The 20,392-nt window shown below is 61.6% G+C and overlaps 2 protein-coding genes across 7 annotated transcripts in view; both read right to left on the minus strand.

Annotated features, from left to right (window-relative positions):
- Nucleotides 1-12,948, minus strand: CACTIN (cactin, spliceosome C complex subunit). The gene is made up of 10 exons (XM_067734308.1): nt 12,706-12,948; nt 9,886-10,372; nt 7,176-7,271; nt 6,572-6,717; nt 5,636-5,798; nt 5,435-5,549; nt 2,134-2,326; nt 1,499-1,621; nt 1,128-1,408; nt 1-627 (listed from the first exon to the last, which is right to left on the minus strand). Exons 1-10 carry the CDS (start codon nt 12,876-12,878, stop codon nt 137-139), a joined length of 2,268 nt encoding a protein of 755 aa, XP_067590409.1. The 5' UTR covers nt 12,879-12,948; the 3' UTR covers nt 1-136.
- Nucleotides 12,949-14,511: 1,563 nt separating this feature from the next.
- PIP5K1C (phosphatidylinositol-4-phosphate 5-kinase type 1 gamma) overlaps nt 14,512-20,392 on the minus strand; it is a 60,174-nt gene continuing 54,293 nt past the window's right edge. For 3 of the 6 annotated variants that reach the window (XM_067734309.1, XM_067734310.1, XM_067734316.1), the window contains one exon: nt 19,705-20,387. In XM_067734309.1, the coding sequence (XP_067590410.1) occupies nt 19,764-20,387 (624 nt within the window). In that variant the 3' untranslated portion in view covers nt 19,705-19,763. Of the gene's footprint in view, nt 17,378-17,672; nt 17,757-19,704; nt 20,388-20,392 lie in introns of those variants that run through there. The other 3 variants (XM_067734313.1, XM_067734314.1, XM_067734315.1) reach the window with 3 other exon arrangements.

Raw genomic sequence — 20,392 nt, forward strand, 5'->3', positions numbered from 1 at the left:
CTCTGAGGCAGGCTCCGCAGCGACTCCTGTTCACACCAGGAGGTGAGGCCCCGCAAGGAGGAGGCCCAGCCAGGGGAGGCTGCTGGCTTCCCACACCCCTGGTCAGTTCGCAGGGGTCCGGGAGGGGGCCCGCCGGTCACCGGCGGTAGCGGTAGCGCTTGAAGTGGAACCAGAGCTGGAAGATGCCGTTGGCGAACTGGCAGCGGAAGCCGTGGCGGTGCGAGTACTCCCACTCGCGGTTGACGATCTTGAAGGCGATGTCCTCGTAGGGCGGCCCGGCGTGGAAGCGGAGCGTGGCGAAATCCTTGTTGTCGGCGCAGGCCTCCAGGAAGTACTCGGGCGTGGAGCGCTTGTCGATGAGGTCGGGGTAGAAGATGTTGAACTTGTAGCCCTGCACGATCTTGGGCGGCGGGTTGTCGAAGTCGTAGTGCGTCTGGTTGTACTTGTTCCACTCGAAGCCCGTGTGCACGCGGTTGAAGAAGCGCGGCTTGCGCGGCCGGTACTTGTCCGCCCACAGGTAGGCCTTGCCCGTCAGCGGCATCTCCACGCTGAACTGCGCCTCGTCCTGGCCCATGCCCTCCTTAGCGCGTCGGAAGAAGATGTCCTCCGCGCTCTCGGTGGCGTCGCCTGCGGGCGGGGCGCGTTAACCGGGACCCCGGCACCGCAGCCTCCCTTTCCCGGTCACATGCCCCGACCCGGGCCCGCCTGCCCGGTGCCCCCCGCCCTCCCGGGTGGGCACCAAACACCACGTGTCCCCTGCCGGGTTGGCCGAAGAGCCTGGTGGTCAGAAGCCCGCAGTGGGACCCCCGGACCGGGGCCTTTCCGAGGCCGTTTCTCCACTGTTCCGGGACGATGGCTGCCCAGGAAGGCCAAGGCCCGGGCAAGCAGGCAGTATAAGGAGCTCAGAGCAGAGCTGGGCACGGGAAGTAAAGACCACCACCCCTGTGTCCTTGGGACCAGCCAGCCGGTCACGCCCAGAACGAACAAACGAGCGAGCGAGCAGGTGAATGAACGGACACTCTCAAGAGAGTAGGCGGCGGAGCGCGGAGCAGGATCGAGAGCGGGTTCACCACCAACACCCCCTTCACCAAGGGGAGGCTCCGCCCCCTGCTGGCCCCGCCCCGCACCTGTGACCTGGAGCTGCTGCCTGGACAGCTGCAGGCGCTGCAGGTCCTCGTCCGGCTCCAGCACGTGGGCGTCCAGCGGCAGCTCGTGGGCCGTGAGCAGCCGCGGGCTGTACTTGCCGGCGTCGTAGTCGTCCAGGCTCTGTTGGATCAGATCCTCCTCCATGAGCACCGCCTCCCCGTCCGCCTCGCCCTCCGCCGGTGCGGCGGCTTCCGCCTCGGGCTCAGTAGCGCCACCCTCCGAGGGCCCGGGCGGGGTGGGGGCCGGGTCCTCAGTCTCCAGGCTGCGAGAGAGGGCTGGACTGAGCGGGGCGGGCAGTGGGCGGGGCTTCTAGTCCCGCCGCCCGGCAGGGGACGTCCAGAGCCAGGCCTACCTGTGGCCCGGAGACTGCGGCTCCTGCTTGAGGATGGGGAACAGGGGCTCGCTCTCCACCCCCTGCTCCTGCTTCAGCTTGTACAGCTTCTGCCGCAGCACGTCCTGGTGCCGCTCGCGGAGCCTGGAACGCAGGCCGGGTGGTCACCCTGACACTCCAAGGGGGAAGGCCCCCCCCCAAGGACTTCTCATGACCCCCCCATTTTGCTGCAAGGACCCGGAGTTTGAGGGCAGCAAGTGGCCACGACACAGGCGGACACCGGGAGGGGGCAGGTCCCTGTACTGGGGTGTTCACATGCAGGCGTGACCTAAGGGCCAAGCTGGGCTGGAAAAGGATGGGGGACAGGCGAGGAAGAGGATAAATTTAGAAGTGACTGCACTTAGCGGCAGACAGGGGCCGTGTTTACATGACAGCGCCAAGCACGAGGAGAATTCATACACAGAGGGTATGGGGCCTGTGGAAGGCGGGGGACAGCAGCCTTGAGGGCTTCCTGGGATGTCCGCTGACCCGGGGAAAACAAAGACCAGGTGCTAAGTAGAGGCCGGAAGGAAGGCGGGCAGGCTGCTGGGGGCTGGGCGGGGGCCTTCCAGCTGGGGCCCCAGCTTGTGGCTCCCAGGGAGGCCCCACCAGCTCACCTGGCACGGGCCATGTGGGCACGCAGCTGCTGCAGCAGGCTCTCCCAGTAGCCCATGTCTAGGTTGGGGCCCCCGGCCCGTATCTTGCCCTCGATGCCCTGGAAGATGACCTGCAGCTGGCTGTACGTCTTCCCCTTGAAGACCGACTGCACGTCGGAACTGACCGAGGCGTTGACCCCCTCTCGCCGCTCACCTGCAGTGGGGTGAGGGCTGCTCGGCATGGGGCTGGGCCCAGGTCCTAACCCTCTAGACTGAGAGGCCCCTGAGGGTGAGGCCAATGCTGCCTGACGCCAGCTCTCCCTCACAATGGCTGGCTTCCTTGTTTGTGGCTCATCAGACAGCACGCTGTGCCCTTCCGACCCCTGCCCTGCCCCAAGGCCCCTGCACATGCGGTGGGTGCTTCCCACCAGCAATAAGTTCTTCCACATCGAGTCCGCCTCCTAGATCCCAGCCATCCTCAGTCCTCAGCAAGAGCATCCTTTCTACTGGGAAGCCTGCGTCAACTACCAGACTGCTCCCTTGGCCTGGATGCCTGATTCCCGGCTTTCCAAGGGCAGGGAGCTCCGTACGCAGCTGCTGGGTGAACGTGGGGGCAGGCAACCGGCTCGTGTTCCCTGCTCCAAAGCCGGCTTCTCCAAGCCCAGATGATCAGACAGGGTCAAGAACCCGAGTCCCCTCCAGCCAACCAACCTGGGACCCTGGAATCAGCACCTGGGCTCCCAAGCAGCCCTGGCCTCAGCGGCAGACCCACAGGGCCGGCAGCCCGGCCTCGGTCTGTAGCAGGTGCAGACACATCACGGGACCAAAACCCAATTCGGCGACACCCTTCACACCTGGCGAAGCAGAACTGCATCCTGCACAGACCTCAAACAGAAGCCAGGCCTCTGCTCGCTCAGACAGACGGAGCCACCGGTGCTAACTTACAACCCAAACAGACAGCCCCAGTGGGCGCCACTCCCACAGAAGCCCCGGGTGCTGAGCCACTGCTTAAAGGAAGCCAGGTCCTGGGTTTGGATGCCACCCAAGGGTCCACCAACAGGCCTGGCTGGAGAGTGCCGGCTGAGTGCCCTCTGGGACACCATTTCAGGAGGGGGGGTGGCACCGTTTGGGTGGAGGGAAGGCTTCTCCTCAGAGATGCTCCCTGGGAGGACCCACAGGGATTGTAAGGGGACCCACTTCCTACTGCACGCTCTATTGTACAGTTAGGATTTCCCAGCTGCAAAGAGAAGAAAAGGAGGGGGGGGGAAAAAAAGAAAGAAAAGGGGAAAAGCGAAAGGAAAGGGAAGGGCCAACTTAATTTAAAATGAAGGCCGCCTCTGAGGGGCTCCAGGAGTGGTGGAGACAAGAAGTTCCCCCTCTTTTCTCAGAAATCAGGCCAAAAGAAGACAAACACAAACACTCTCTTTGAGGACACCTGGGACCCTAACCGTAACACGCGAGAAGGGAAAGGGGACAGAGGGGTGACTGACGTGGCAGGGAGGGGGAGAGGGAAGGGAAGTGCCACAGGAGGGACCGTGGGCAAGGCATGCGGGGGGCCCTGGAAACGGAAGGGACCCAGCACAACGTCCCCCTGCCCCGCGGCCACCAGCCAAGGGGAGAGAAGACATTTCCTGACACGTGGGACGCCAACAATTTCCTGCCTCTCTCTACAAGTTACTGGAGGATGCGAGGGCACAAACCACAGGAAAGAGAGATGTGGGGTCCCAGAAAGGGGCTCCTCCTCTGGGGCGAGTGCAGGAAGCTGCAGGAGGGTGGCAGCAGACAACCCACCCGCGGTGGAAGAGGGAGTGGGGAGAAAGGGCCCAGGGGCGGGGCAGGGGGCCTGGTGGGAGCCTCCCAGGTGTCCGACCCCCTGGGGAAGGTGGGGTCGGTGGTGCAGAATCCCCCACCCACGGTCCTTGCGCTGAGGCGCTGGCATCCTAAGAGCGGGCGCTGTTTTGAATGCTTGACGGCCATGTACTCACTCCTCTTCACGCAATCCTCCCGGAGGTGTTTTCTCAACCCCGTGCGGTGCAAGGAACAACCAAGCTCTGGGGAGGTCACCGATCGGCCCCAGGTGGCCAAGCTGCTGGGAGGCCCGGGTGTGCACCCAGAGCCACACCTGTAACTGTCATTCTGTCCAAGGGCCCTGCAGCACCCTCCCAACCAGCACCACTGCCACCAAAGCAGATGTTTCTGGACATGCATTTATTTTTCGTCATTGTCGTTGTTGTTTTTGGCCGTGCCACGTGGCTTGCGGGATCTTAGTTCCCGACCAGGGATTGAACCTGGGCCCTCGGCAGTGAAAACACAGAGTCCTAACCACTGGACTTCCAGGGAATTCCCCTGGACACCCATTTCTGATAGCAAAGAGTCCTTTCCTTTCTCTGGAAATTACTACAAGATGTGCCCCGCTACGGGAGAAATAAAACTCCACTTACAAAGATAAAGGATGCTCCTCCTCTTCCTAAGAGGAAGGAAACCTCCCCGACCACCCCCAACTGAGCAGAGAACAGCACTTACACAGGCTCAGGAAAGGGAGGGCATTCGTCCTCAGCCACCATGGGTGGGCACTGACATGGAGCTGAGCTTAGTGACACAGGCTCAAGGCCCCCAGGAGCTAGATGTCATTAAAGCCGGTGGCTTCGGGGGGCGGGAGGGGTGGGACTGCAGTGGTTGCCAACGAGCTTTTAGAACAGTGCCTCTCAACTGGAGTTGAATCTGCCTCCCGCCAGGGGACACTGGGCCATGTCAGGGGACATCTGTGGTTGTCACAACCAGGGGCTCCTGCCACTGAGTGGGTGGGGCAGGGAGGCTGCTCCACACCCCACAGGGCCCAGGACGGCCCCACAGAGAACGGTCTGGGCCCAAATGTCAGCAGTGTTGGGGGGAGAAACCCTGCTTTAAAGCTTGTCTCCCTTGCAATTATGTGCAGGCAATCATTCTGAGGAAAAGAAAAGTTGATTAAAGAAGCACGCCACGCTGCACGGGTTCCCGCCAAGTGCAGTCAGGTCCTGTTCTCAAACGGACAACGCCGCTCCCGGGGGAAGCCCAGTGCTAAGCAGCTGTTTAAAGGAAGCCACTGGTGCTGCTTGGATGAGCCCACACGCCAGCGGGAGAGCGCCTCGCTCAGGACCCGCTGCCCCCGCTGCCCAGTGCTGCCCCCTGGTGGCTCGCAGACAGGCCCTGGCAGGGAGACCCCCAGAGAGGAAGCCGAGGCCTCTTCTGTGGAGCCACCCGGCCCAAGCAGCTCCCACCAGACCCAGAGGTGCCTCCCCGAGGGCACAGCCCGGTGTGTCTCCGGTGGCCCGGCCCGCATTACCTGGCCCCTTGCCCGAGGCCTCCAGCTTGCGAAGCTTGGCGATCTCATCCTCCGTGATGATGGTCATGTCCCGCCAGAAGTCCGCGTTCTTGCCCTGCTCGAGCTCCATGTACACCTGGAGGCGGAGGTGCAGATGGTGGGTGAAGGCACGCCCGGGGCTGGGGTGGCAGCAGCAGTGCCAGGCGCACAGCAGGGCCGTACCTGGATGTCCTCCAGCAGGTCTTCCATGTCGGCCACCGTGAGGCCGTTGAGGAAGGTGTAGGGCTCGTGCATCTCCACAGCCAGGTCGTCGTCCTCAGCGCTGATGTACTTGGCCAGGAGGTCGATGGGCTTGGCCCGCCCGTCCCGGATGCGGATCTTGGAGCTGCCGGGGAGCGGGGGGCAGTGTCAAAGCTGGGGCTGTGTCCACCCTCCTAAAGACCTCGCCCGCGGGGGTTGACTGGAGCCAGGGGAGGAGCCCGTGTGGGTGGTGGTCAGGGAAGGCTTCCTGGAAGAGGAGGCGTCAGGCAGAGGAGCAAGACAGGTCAGCTGGAAGGCACAGGCCCTGAAAGGGGCAGAGACGGGAGCAAGGGGTCTGAAGAGCAGCGGGCGGGCGGGGACACAGGGTCAGAGAGGCCCACCCGGGGTGAAAGATCTGGAGCCTCAGTGCTGTGTGTGGGAAAACGCATCAGAGGCTGACCCTGGTCCAACCCCAGGGAGCCCTGGGACCAGGCAGGTCTGAGCCCCTGGGGGCTGGCGCGGCTGGTGAGCAGCAAGGTGAGAAGGGGCCGGGCCTGGAGCTCACACACCCCGTGTGAGCTCGGGCAACTCTCGACACCCCAGGAGCCTCACTTTTCTTGACTCTAGACGAGGCTGCTGAGTGAACCACCCTGTGGCCTGGGGATGGCGGGGCACCCGGCACCCTCTGCTCAGCAGCACATTCGTGTGACCCCTTGGCACCCGGCCCCTGGGGAGACAGGCGCGATGAAGGAAGCGACGGGAAGCAGCGCCCGAAAGAGGGTCAGGAGGGACCCCGAGGAGGAGGAGGAGGTGGAAAGCCGAGGGCCCAGGGGCAACACGGGGGGGTGGCGAGGCGCGCTCCCTGCACCCGGGGGCGGGGGCGGGCGGAGGGCGGCGGGCGGAGGGTGGCGCACGCACCGCAGCTTCGCCTGCTGCAGGTGGAAGTGGTCCTCCTGCTCCTCCCACGTCTTGAAGTGCTCCGCCTCCTTCTCGCGCTGCAGCAGCTCCAGCTCCTGCTCCCGCATGGCCTTCTCCCGCTCGCGCTCCAGCCGCAGCTGCTTTACCTGTGGGCACACGAGGACATGAGCGGCCAGCGTACGATGGGGGTCTTGTGGGTCTGCCTTCATCCTGTCAGGCTGGGGGGCTCCCTAGGGACGGGTGGGACCACACCCATGGCCTGGCCCCGGACACAGGAATCGGTCCGGGGACGCCTGAAACGCTGGACACACCCTGCGGCAGAAGGAGCCCTCCTTTTGCTAGAGACACAGCAGCCTTCAGCAGCCAGGGCCACTTTGGCCACCCAGCAGGGAGCGTCTTAGAATAGATCCCAGAGGCCAGCAGAGCCGAGCTGGAGGGAAACAGCTCTCTGGAGTCACTGCCCGAGCCCCTGGATCCAGCCGTGCCTGAAGCCAATGTCCCCTGGACTCTCCACGTAAGCCAATCAGGTCCCCCTTGACGTAAGCCAGGGTGAGCCAGCCTGGGAGCCCTCAGGAGGGAAGGAGGGTGGCCCGGGGCGCCCCACCTTCTGCAGCTCCAGCCGATTGTCCTCCTGGATCCTCTTGTTCCGCTCCTTCAGCTCCTTCTCCTCCAGGTGGCTGATCCCCTTCTTCTCCAGGGCCTGGAAGGGCCAACGACACGCCCGCTGAGCAGCGATGCCCCCTCCTGCCACCCGTCCCAGGACCCCCTGCTGCTCTACGAGGCGGGCATCCACCAGACCGAAGCACCCGCTCTGCTGATGAGGAGCACGAGTCTGAGGGAGAAGTGACCTGCCCGCGGCCACACCCCGACTTCCAGCGGAAGAATCGGTTCAGTACACTCCAGCATCGTGGGGCGCCCTCTGCCCCGAGCCGTGTGCTGAGACACAGGGAGAGGCAGCCCCGCCCCTGCAGAACGCGACCAGGTCACACACGGGACAGTCTTACTTGGGGCTGCTGACTCTTGTTTTACACGCAAGCCTGGCTGCACCGGCTGGGTGGTGTCTGGCTCTCAGCAGCTCAGACCCCCAGCAGCCACGCGGAGGGGCAGAACCAGTGGCTGAGCAAGAGGGGGACTCTGAAAGCACACTCGCCGGGGTCCTGGCTCACGGACCCCTCGGGGCACCCCGAGCACGGAGAGCGGCTCCTCCCTGTCTGTGCCCTCACCTGATGGAGGGGCCCGGGCACAGGCTCCCGGAGACTCCCCGCCCCTCCCAAGTCATCTCACAACTGTTGTGGGTGGCACGTGCCAAGACCCGTGCCTCCTGTCACCTCCGCCGGCTCCGAGGGTCGTTCCAGGAGCCCCTGTGCACAGAAAAGCGTGCCCCCAGGGTGACATGGCGTGGCCCGGCCCGGGGCCACCGCCACACAGTGACAATGACCGCACTTCGTCTCTACGGCCACACACAACAGCCGCAGAGGGCCCGGACGGGGAGAGCCCGCACTCAGACACTGAGCCCTCGACCAATGCCCAGCCCGGAGAGGCATGTTCGTGGCCAACACCATGCCTGCCCACTCTGCCAGCCCAGCGCCCCGAGGACACCGGGACAAGATGCGTGACACCGCTCACACAGTTGGGCCGTCTAGTGCCCTCCCCCGACTACAGAGGCCTCAGAGGCTGGGCCGGGGCTTCTCAGACGCCCCGAGGCCCGCTCACCCATTCGACATTTACTGAGGGCCGACTGCGTGCCAGTGCCTGGGACAGAGCCTGCCCCGTTGAGCTCACAGTCCACAGGAATTACACGCCATAAAGTGGGACATGTGTTTAGATGTCACCTTTGCAACGAGACCTCTCTGGACCCGTGCGTTTCAACTGCAGCCTCCTCGCCCACCCCTGCCTGCCTTCGTTCCTTCCTCTGCGGACTCAGCTAAATGAGTTATTTACAGCCAGCCTCCCCTGAGACTGATGGCCGCACAAGGACAGGCGTCTCTCTCTGTCGCTCACTGACGCATGTGCAGGGCCCACCCGGTACCCAGCACCCGGCAGGCGCATGATTCACGTCTGCTAGTAAAGCACTAGGAAGGGAGAAGCAGTGCCTTGATAAAGGACGCAGGGGACCTGGGGGACCAAGGGGGCCAGGGAGGCCTCTCAGAAGAGGGACACATCAGCTGAGATCTGAAGGTTGAGGAAGAAACAGCCATGGGGAGGGCTCGGGAGTGCTCCAGGTAGAGGAATGGTGAGTGCAAAGGCCCTGAGGTGCTGTGAGCTCAGAGTGCATGTAGACAGCGGTAGATACGGTGGCTTCCGCCTGTGTCCACCGGCTCTCACCCTCCCCACAGCTGTGTCGGGTCGAATTTGTCCTCCACATAGGTATGTCCACGTCCCAACCCGGGAATCCGGGAACATGACCTTATTTGGAAACAGGGTCTCTGCGGATGTGATTAGTTGATGTCGTGCCGGACTAGGCTGGGCCTTAGTCCAGTGACTGGTGTCCTTATAAGATGAGGGAACTTGGGACTCAGAGACACAGAGAGGAGAACATCACGTGAGGACACAGACACTGAGGGAAGACAGCCACGTGACGACAGAAGCAGAGACTGGAGTGATGCAGCTACAAGCCAAGGGTGGCGAGCAGCCACCAGAAGCTGGAAGAGGCGAGAAAGGATCCTCCCCTAGAACCTCCAGAGGGAACGTGGCTCTGCTGACACCTTGACTTTGTACTTCTGGCCTCCAGGACTGCGAGGGAAATTGTGTTGCTTGACTCCAAGTGCCCAAGGCCCCGGCCGGTGGGTAAGGGATTGGTGTGTAGTTTTGTGGGGTTTTTTAGTCTTTTATTTATCTGTTTTGGCCGCACCGCGCAGAATGCGGGATCTTAGTTCCCAGACCAGAGGTCAAACCCACGCCCCCTGCAGTGGAAGCACAGAGTCTTAACCACTGGACCGCAGGAGAAGTCCTGGTGTGTAGTGTTCATCTCAAGGATGAGGTGACAGCTCTGAGGTGAAATCCCACCCTGGGCATGTGACGCTGAGAAGCTGTCTTGAGGTTAGGCTGGTTCTGTGGGCAGAGTGCCTGAGACTGTACACCGCACGAGACAGCGTGGGAAAAGCTGGCGGAGCCAGTGTGTGCACACGTGTGGGTAAAAATACATTCTCGATGGCCAGGTACGACCTGGGCACATGTGCTGAGAATGCTAAGCAACGTCTTTGAAAATAAGTTGTAAACAGTTCATGAAGCAAAAAGCGGCAGGAGGACAGGAAGACCTGGCGAGCAACACAAGCAGAAGTAAGGGCTGTGGCCGGTGGCCACCTCGGGCTCACCTTGTTCCAGATGAAGGTGCCCAGCAGGTTGTTGTCCCCGAAGGGGTTGTCGGTGTTGGTGTAGCCCATGTACTCCTCGCCCCAGCCCATCTTCTCGCGCTGCTTCCTCTCCTTGGCCTCCTTCTTGGCCAGCCGCCGCGCCCGCTTCTCCTCGGGCGTCTCGAAGGCCTTCATCAACTCCTCCTGCTGCTTCCGCTCCTCGCGCAGGCGCAGCCGCTCCTGCAGGCTCTGCCGCTGGCTCAGGACCGCCGCCGCCACCCGAGGGCTCTGGGAGTGGCCCGGGGACGCGGAGCTGGATGCGGAGGAGCTGGGGGACCAGCAGTGTGGCCGCTGCTGCCACTGGCGGGCCCATCGGCCCCGCTGCCGCTGCCGCTCGTCACCCGAGTCGGACTGAGAGGAGCGGTCCTGGGAGCGCCGGTGGGCTGGCGGGGGGCTCCGGCTCTGCCTGCCTCGCCGCTGCTGCCACTGCTTCTCATCCGAATCCAACCTGCGGAGGGAACCCGTGAAGCTCTGCTCGCTGCCTGCTGGCCAGCCATCTATCCCACCGCCCTTTACTGGGCGCCTGCTGGGTGCCAGGAGCTGTTCTAGGTTCTGGGGACACGGCAGTGACCAAAACATTGATGGCCCCTGCCTGCACATCAACAAACACACAGTGTGACACTAGATGGTACCATGAGCTACCAAGACAGTGATGCAGCATTGGGTGTGGAGAGGTCAGAGAGGATCTCTCTGAGGAAGTAACGCTGGAGCAAGTGGGGGAGGGAGCTAGGCGGACATCTGGAGAAACAGTGATCCAGGGAGAGGGCACAGCAAGAGCAAAGGCCCTGGGGCAGGAATTTACTTGGCTTATTCAAGAAGCAGCAGGCAGGCCTGTGTGTCTGGAGCAGAGTGAGTGAGAGGGAGAGAGGGAGGAGGGGAAGGCAGGGAGGCAGGCTTGGGGCCAGATGGTGCAGGAGCTACAAGCGCTGTCCAAGGTGTCCAGGGAGGGCTTACAGGAGAAGATGGTGTTTATCTGGTCCTATAGGACGGGCAGTAGTGAACTGGAGTAAGACTGTAGGGAATACAGAGCCTTGGAAGGGCACTACGAGCAGGGAAGGCAACATACGAATCCTGGGGATAGATTCTTTAATGTTGGGGGCCTCTGAGCAACTAAATCTGTCTTTAGTTTGCCAAATGCTCCACTTACTAAGTTCACATCAAAGAATCTACACCATGAAAATCAATTATTTGATTTTCAAGTACGTAAATACAGACTGCAAATCTAATCAAATCTTCATAAATGACATTGACTCTAATTACATTTCTAGGGTGGCTGATTCTTGTGAATAACTAAAATCTTAGAAACCCCTAGCTGATAATAACAAGATTCACAACTACATGTGAACCAATGCTAAAACATCAAGGCCAGGAGCTGAAACCAGAGTTAGCAAACTTTTTCTGTTAAGAGCCAGAGCGTCTATGGCACAACTACTCAACCCTGCAGTCACAGTGCAAAAGCAGCCACAGACAGTACATGAATAAATAGGCATACATTTGTTCAATAAAATTTTACTTCTGGACACCAAAACCTGAATTTCATATACTGGGTTGGCCAAAAAGTTTGTTTGGGTTTTTCTGTAACATCTTGTGGAAAAACCCGAATGAACTTTTCGGCCAACCCAAATAATCTTCACGTGTCATGAAATACTATTCTTTTGGTTTTTTTTTTCTCCTCACCGTTTAAGCACGTAAAAACTATGCTTGGTCCACAGGCTGTAATTTGCCAAGCCCTGGTTTAAACCATCTCTTTACTATTCCCTCTGCTTATATCTTCCTGGAATTCCTAGGTGACAATGATCTTATGAGACTCAAAAGGAAAAGCCACCTTCTCAAACCTAGAAGGTGATCAGCTATGTCTGACAACAGTCACTCTGGCTGTGGTGTGGAAAACAGGCTGGAGGGATGGGAGACAGCGCACGCCTGGAGAAGCCCCGTGGAGATCCTGAGGGCACAGATGAGGAAATCTGGGGGACAGTGGGGCAGGTACTGGCCTGAGTGTCACAGTCAGTTATGGGCTGAGCCAGCACTAGGACGCAGGTCTGCGAGTCAGTCCCTATCACGGTGCTGGTTCCTTTGTGCTGGAGCAGACTCAAGCCAAGTCTGGCCAGGTGCCCCATCTCCAGAAGAAAAGGGCTGCGGGCTGAGGGGTGGCTGAGCACCAAGTCTCAGGAGTCAGTTGAGTCCTGCCACCTTCCATCAACAGTTCTTCCCTCTCACACCCCACCTCCACTGGCAAGTGCTGTCACCTCTACTTCGGAAATCCCTCTCAAATCTCCCCATTTTCCCACTGTACCTCCCCACAGCCTCCCTCTCCTGAAGGCCATCATCATCTGTTGCCTGGACAGCTGCACTATCTTCCTCCTCCCTGGTGTCACTCCTGCCGACACGCTCAGTCCCTTCTCCACGCGAAAACCAGCAGGAGTTCTGCAAAGTAATCCAGACCACATCGCTCCCTGGTTCAAAATCCTCCACAGCTCCCTACTCCCCTCCAAATAACAGTCAAACCCTTCACCACGGTACACAAGACCGCACGATCTGGTCTCCCGCTTCCTCTCCGACCTCATCGACTCCCCTCCGCCTCGCTCACGGCGCCTCCTGCTGTACTTCCAACCAGCAGGCGCCCTGCCTGGAACGCCTCTCGCTTTCCTTTCGCTGCCTGGTTAACCCCGACGTGCTCAGACGTCCCCTTCTTCCGGAAGCCCTCCCTGACTAACTCGGGGGTCTCCCAGCTCCCCGAGGGCTGGAGCCGGACCCCCAGCGCGGCTCACACAGCGACCCTACCTGCGCTCCCGGCTCCTCCGCCTGCGCCGCCTCTCGTCGTCTCGGCGACGTCGGTTTCGCCGCCCATGGCTCCCGCTACAACTTCGGCTCCGACTCCGACTCCCACTCCGCCTCCGCTGCCTTCGGCCCCTGCGACCAGCCGACCGCGAGCGAGAGCGTGTATCGCGACCCATCGGCTGGGACGGTGGCGTCGGCGCGGACACAAATATCCGGGACCTGCGCCGGGGGCCTTCCTCGATCGCGGCGCGTGCCTGGCTGCCCCACCCACGCCTGAGCAGGGAGATAGGAACCCATCTCGCGGCTCATCCTTCGGGGATTCCTACCCTCCCATAACCTCCCCACCGTCCTCAAACGTGGCCTGCGTAATGAACTCCTGCCGGACTGTTGTCGCTGGGGCTGGGGATTCGTTCTTCAGGCAGTACTGGGGGCAGGCCCAGGTGGGTCCTCGAGCCTTAGGGAGCCAGGGGAGCAGTGGGCGGAGCAAGGACGAACCAGGAACTGTGAGGGGGCGGAGCTTGGGAGGCGGGACCAAGAAGCAGGTCCAGAGAGGAACTGGAGCCGGCGTGGGCGGGGCCTAGGAGGCGGGATCAAGAGAAGGCGGGGTCTCGGGGCGTAGCCAAGGGAGGCGTGTCCGCGAGACCTCGCCCCCTGTGGAGGCGGGGAAGCCTCACCGTAGGTGAGAGTTCAGGTTGCCCAAGGAGGTGAGGGGTGGGAGCTGGGACGGAGATGGAAAAGCCTTAGATGCTGGGCTGACTCTCTGTGAGAATCACCATCATGCTTCACCACCCGCCAATAATACCTATGTGTTTCAGGGGTTAAGGTAAAAAAACAAAACATAACTTGGATAACTCAAGTTCCCCATTAACCCATTTTATAGGGGGGGAAACTGAGGCTCAGAGAGTGAAAGTCACTGTAACACTCCCGCTCTCAATGAGGCAGTGCAGAGCTGGGATTTGAACTTGGTGGTCCAGCTTTGTCCTCTGGGTGCTGGCGAACCGTAAGAGGGCTTTGAGCAGGGAGGGATGAAAGGGGTCGTTAGGTGGGGTCCCTTCAGGGCAGGCAGGCAGGGGCAAGACTGGAGGGGCAAGAATGGAAGCCCGGAGATCTGAAGGACCCCGAAGTCCCGAAGTCCTGCCCTGAGCTCTCCCAGCCCACCCCAGAGAATGGCACTTAATACTTTAAATGTTTATCCTATAACACAACTTCCTAACACCACCCTAGATGCTAGCTTTGTATGCTCTGCTTGGTGCCGAGGTGGCGGTGGTGGCGCAAAGGGAACCCTTGATGACTGCCTGTCATGGGATGTGGGTTGTCCTGGTGATTTTCCCGATGCAGATGCATCCTTGAGCTTATCTGGATACTCATCTCTGAATGTAAGGTGAGCACATTCTCGATCGCCTAGTCTTGTGTATAAACAAGCCGAGCCGTCTGCGTCTGGGATTAAAACTGGGTTTTCCAAGGGCTTGTTTACAGACAGGATCTTATTTTCAATGCAGTGTTTCTCAAATTGGGAGTCCGGGAGAAATATTTTCCCCTTAAAAGGGGTCCACGCATTACTCAACTTGAGAGACTCTGGCAGAACAAATACAAACTCCGGGGAGTGTTTGTTCCTTCCAGCTGGGTTGCACTGATGTGAGCTTTTAAGTTTATCCGAGCTGAACTGGAACTCACTACTATTAAGGCATTCGGGTCCGTTGTTATTTAATTATTTTGATTCTTACTAAGGTTTCTTTGTGCTCTCCTTCAAAGTCAGTCCTTAAACTCCCCCTCAGACCATCGGAACGCACAGAGAGACAAAGAGGTGGCTAATGCTTATTACCCGATTTATTAGAGAGATCTCTTCCAAGTAAAAAGGGGGGGGGGATGGCGGGGCTGGGGGGTGGGGTCCCGGGGCTGCATATGAGTGTTACAGGGCCAGCAGTGGCTGCGGTTACAGAGGCGCCCATGGCTCTGGGTTTGAGCGGGATGGCGTCCTGTGCCCGAGGAGGCTGTGCCCCGGATTGTCACACACCAGACCATGGGGGCTGAGCACACGGAACCCCCGGTGAGAATTAAGACACACAAGGTTTGCAGTTTCGTTGTGTTTGGAAATCAGTTCGGCCATAAAAACGGGGTTGGGATGGGGACAGGCGATGCAACTGAACCACCAGAGAAGGTGGCCAAGGGTGCTCGTCCCGGAGTGGGGACCGAGGGGCTGCAGCGACAGTACCATGGCAGGGGGCCCCAGTGGGACGGGAGTATTGCACTGAGCCAGGTGGTGGAGGGAGAGGGCGAGAGGAGGCAGAGGCCAGAGGCCAGCAGGGGACACACCGGAGGTTCCACCTTGTCAGTCTCAGAACACGCCTTTCATTTGTACACTCGTGCCCACGTTCGCAGTGACAGCAGCCGTCAGGGACGAGCTGCGACAGAACCAGGACATCGCCACAAAGGAGTCGACAGACTTCCATCCTGGGGCGGGGTGAGGGCGACAGCTGGCTGGGTCCAGGGCCCTCCTTGCTGGGGGTCTGGGGAAGGCCGCGAGTTCACTACACGTGATAAATAAGGTCCTGCCTTCCTACCCTTGCCCTGACCATAAGCACATGCCTCCCATCGGCCCAGTCCGCAGACCACTTTGTATCCGTGTGACAGTTCTCTGAAAAAGGGACAAAGAATGCAACTAACACAAAGGGGGTCTTCAAAGGGGTGTTCATGACTTAGCACAAAAATGAAAACGTCTTGATCACCAGAAGGTTTGCAAATTTCTCCAAGTCAGCATCGGACTGATGCATTTGTTCCGTGGTTCACTCAGGAAAGCCTGAGGGGCCCAGCTCCTGCAGCTCGAGGTGGCTAAGGGCACCCTGGACGTGGGGCCCGATGCTCTGGTGGTCCCCACGGGACACAGTGTCTCTGTGTGCGGCCTCTGGGGGCCTGGGCGGGGACTCCGGTCAGCTTTTGGGCGACTCAGCAGTCCCTGTTCGTCCCCTTCAGACCTCTGCCCACTCAGCCCGCCTCCCCCTGGGCAGGACGGGGCAGGCACTGAAGAGGGCGCCCGTGTGAAGTCCAGGCGAGGACGTTCTGGAGTCTGGACACACCTTCCGTGGACAGGAGGGGAGGACGCTGTTTTGCTTCTAGTCCAGGACACTGCAGGCTTGTTCGGACAGGTCCTCTTCCCAGAGCTGCTTCGTGCTGAAGTGTCCCTGGCGGCCCTGCGCGGGGAGAGCCCCCAGGGCGCAGCCCGGTTCTCCAGGGAGGAGAGGTGCAGCTAGACACCAGGTTCTGGCCAGGCGCACGAAGCAGGCTGTGCCGGGGAGGCGAGGAGGGGGCCCGCCGAGCACGAAGACAGCAGTGTACGCAGTTTGCAATGGACTCAAAAAATCAAATTCCTGGGTCGGTGGGTTCTCCAGCTGTCTCAAGGCTCCACCAGGGAGGCAAAGGTGGGGAGAAATTTTCCCAGAAGGTGCAACTTCCACTCCACGCTAGCTCCCAGCTCCTCCCATGCAGGGCAGGGCGGGCCAGGGGAAACCATCCCTGTTGTGTCCCTCTCCAGAGGCGGGAGAGACCCTGCAAAGCTGCCAGCTCCAGCAGCCTGCTGTGGACACAGCAGGGGCCCCTGGCGGCTGACCTGTGGGGCTCTGGGCCCAGCAGTGGTTGCCCTGCTGAAGATGACCATCCAAAAAAAAAAAAAATTTGTTTTTCACCAAGAATTTCTTCTCCTGTCCTTCAATCGGCACAGGTGCCCCCACCATTAAAAAGAAAGAGGATGCCCACGTCAGTCCTCTTACTCAAGGGGGTCTGGTCCTCTAGGCCGGGCACCTGACTGTGGGGCTCTGCTCCAGGACACGGCTCTCGGGAAGTCCCGTGGGCTGAGGGCCCGGCCGCCTCCTCCCAGCTTGGTCCGTCTTCTGGAGGAGAGGTAAGCCCACGGCCCTGAGTTCCATTGAGAGGGGGCGGCCGTGCGTCCACATGGAGGTTCTAATCACGCCTGGTGATTCCTGCTCAAGGTCACCGGGGAGGTGGGAAACAGATGCTGAGAGATGGCAGGGGTGACAGGGTGGAGAGCGCCCCCAGCCACCGCCCGGCCACCCTCAAGGACTGTGTCCGGCTCTTGGCCCAAAACCCTGAGCCAAGAGCACCTGGCAGGCGCGATGGGAGGCCTCCAGAGGCACCCTGGGGACCCGGCGGCCCTTCCATCCCAGGGGCCCGTCCATCCTGGCCAGGACTTGGAATGGATTCCACTGGGGTACAGGTCCCCAGAGCCTAGGGCCTGGTTCCCTCAGCAAGACACATGCAAGCACAGCAAAGAACCAGAAGTGCAGTGGAATGGAGTTTTTTCTTTTCCATTGTGTGGTGGTTTTGTGTTTTTTTTGGCCTTTTTCTTTTTCTAAAAAAACACACATGTGTGCTGCCATGTCTGTGCAAAGAATAAGGGCCCCAAATAAATACATGATCGGAAACTCAGGAGGGTTCACAGTATCAGGCATAGGGAGCTGACAGGGAGCCGGGGCCAGGTGAGTCGCCTGGATTGGGATCGCTGCAGCCCGAGCGTCCGCGCCGTCGAGGGGAGGGCGAGGGTGAGGGCCGGCGGCCAGGCGGGCGTCTCCCGAGCTCTGGGCTGAGCAGGTGGGCAGCACCTCCAGGGAGCAGCCGGGGCAGCAGCAGACACTCGGCTCCATCAGTGCCTGCATAGGAATTACTGAAGAGGCAGGGGGCGGGTGAGGCCATGTTGGGCCGGGGCCAGACCCACACCCGCCGGGCCTCCCCTGGCCGGGTCGGGCCCCACAGCTGATGCCGAGGGCCAGGGACCCCAGGAGCCATGAGGGCTGGACACAGGCCCCCGCACGGTAGAGCCCGGCTGCTCCTCCCACCCTGGGCCTCAGTTTCCCTGTCAGTCCCGGGGTGCCTGGAGGCCAGGCTCTCAGGCCCTCCTTGGCCAAGGCCACAGGCCTGAGCCCCGAGTGGGCCCGGCTGGCCAGCCGCGGCGCACTTACTGTGTCGCTCTCGCCGTCGGAGGCGGGGTGGGCCTGCGTGCTATAGTGAAGCGGGGAGTACACCCAGCTCCTCTCATCGGTGGGCTGGAGGGCAGGCGGGCAGCACGTGCGGGAAGGGCGCAGAAGAAGAGCAAGGTGCGAGGAGGTGCGACAGAGGCGACAGGAAGGAAGGAAGAAACAGAAATAAAAGAGGGGGCCCCCGAGGCGGCACGGGTGGGCGGCTCAGCCCCCGCTGCCCTCTCCCTGACGGGGACCTGCCCCAACCCGGATGGCCCTCGGGCTCGGCGGGGCGGGGGGCCGGGCCTCTGGGGCTGAGTGGCCAGAGCGCGGTGGGGCGGGCAGCAGGAAGCGGTGAGTGGTGGGGGGGTGTCAAGGCAGGGCCGGCACAGCAGGAGGCGGGGAGGGTGGGCGGGGCTTGGTTTGCTCTGCTGTCCACCCCCACCCCCCCACCCCCCGCCATGGCACCCTGACCTCCAGCCTAGCCCGGCAGCACCCTGGAGACCCTCTGCTGGGGGCCCTGAGTGGTGGCGACGGGGGCGGCCCACTTCCTGACCCGGGAAGCCTTTCAGCACCGGCACACACAGGTTTGCTCAGGAGAGACCCAGGCAGGCGCCACCCAGAGAGCAAGCAGCAGAGGCCTCCCTGCCCCGCTCCAAGAGCCCGGGGTCACCTTCCTGGGGAGGGGGCGCAGCGGAGCCCAAGTTCCGGCCTGGGGACAGGCAGAGCGGGGACTGGCCGCCGAGGGGCCACAGGATGGTCTTCCTCCAGCTGCGTCTGGGGTGGGGTCCCAGTCCGGGTCCCACTGCGGGGAGGACATACATTCCTCCGGCCCCCTCGTCCCTCCCAGGTCTGCTCTCACCACCAGAACATTCTTGGGGCTCCCGCGGCCGCCTTCTGTTCTCTCTTCCTTCAACGTCCCCCACAGCCTGTGACCTCCACCCCTGCCGCCAGAGAACACACCTGTCCTGGCCGCGTCCCCCTGGGCGTCCCACGGCCCCTAAGCCCACGATGGCACCCCAAGACACACCCCTCCTCGGCGGGGTTGGGGCACCACCAGCAACCAGCTTCTGCCCTGCTGCCCTCGGGGCCCGCCGGCCGCCTCTCCACCCCACCACCCCACCATCCCCGCAGCTCACAGGCCGTCCCGGTACCCGTGTGGGCCCAGGCCGTGCACCCACGAGAACCGTGTCCACCTATGGAGGGGTTCGCACAAAGCATCTGGGGCAGCAGGGCGAGACCCCAGCTCGGGCCCCACTCATTCCTTCAGGGGGTCACAAAGCAATAACCCCCCTGGCCCCCTGCCCACCTGGGAGCCCCGGGGCGGGGCCGGGCCCGTCTGGGGCCACAGCAGGTCCTGACACTGGGGTGGCTGCCCTGCTGGGCTCAGAGTGGGGTGACACAGGGGTCCCGCAGGGAACCCCGTGAAGAGCCGGCCCTGGGTGACCCACGGAAGTTGGGCCAAGGGCACGCCTGCCCCGCACGGCGGGTCTCGGGGTCCAGCCTTCCTCTTGCCGCTTCCTCTCTTCCCGTCGGCCTCCAGGCTCCTGCCTCTTCGGTGCTCCAGCCAAGACCGCCCTTCCTCTTCTGCCTCCCCACACCCTACGCGCTTCTCAAAAGTCTGTGTCAACCCCCCTCCAGGCAGCCTCTGCCACAGCACCCCACCCCATGGCCCTTGCACGCCACGTGTCCCCGACTCTGGGACTATCTCTGGGGAGCGGCATCCCTGGCTGGACCGAGCATGGTGGGAGGGCTGTGGAAGCAGTCTCCCTTTTTCAGGCTCGCCCGGCAGCGCCCGACACCCAGTGACGCTCAGAGGGGCTGCTGACGGGGCTGGAGTGTGGTCTCCAAGAGGCCTCATCTTGAGAACACAAAGTCTCGCTTTAGGCCTTTGCCTTGTCCTGCCCGTTTGAGTGCTGTGTGCCTCTAGGAGGTTACTTGGCCTCTCTGGGCCCCCATTTATTGCTCACAATGACAATAACAAGTACTAACGATGCCACCGCTACACAATATCCCCATAGCATTCCAGGCACGCTGGGTGGATAAGCGTTTATTAGACACACAGGTGCCTGAAGCTTGGGATCCAGATTGTGTCTACCCTGTACTCTCAGGGGCTCCCTGGAGAGCCAGGGACTCGGTGTCTCCATCTGTGAAATGGGTATGGAGGCACCAGCTCCTTTCTCCTGCAATTAAGGGCTTGGCTTTGCAGTCCCGCTGCTGACTCATGACGCTACCCCCTTCAGGGGACAGACACCCCGTGGGAGCCGTCAGCAGCGAGGTCTGAACAAGTGGGAGCAGGGCACCTGGCACGTCCCTGACCCGGGAGGGTGGGAAAAGGGGCAAGGGCGGCCAGGGGATGGGGGTCAGATGCAGACCCTGCCACAGCCAGGCCAGCCCCTGGAGCCCCAGCTGTGTGCCCGCAGGCCCAGTGATGCCCACCTCAGAGGGGAGTAAGCAACGTCCCCATGGGATGCCTGCAGCACAGAGCCCCACACGGGCCAGCGCGGCTGACCTCAGCCACAGTGACATTTTCCCCAAGTCCCTTCTCAGAGGAAGAGGAACAGCCAGGACCTGTGGCTCCCTGTTGCCCACGGCGCGGGGCGGGGCTGGGCTCCCTGGAGGCCTGCCACGGTCACTTACAGTCCCTGAGGAGCTCAGCGTCACGGCCCGCAGTCGGCGATGCCGGGGAGAGTAAATCCAGTACCTCCCATCGGTGAACTGGG

Source organism: Pseudorca crassidens, chromosome 3 (genome assembly GCF_039906515.1).
Source record: "Pseudorca crassidens isolate mPseCra1 chromosome 3, mPseCra1.hap1, whole genome shotgun sequence".
Classification (NCBI taxonomy): Eukaryota; Metazoa; Chordata; class Mammalia; order Artiodactyla; family Delphinidae; genus Pseudorca; species Pseudorca crassidens.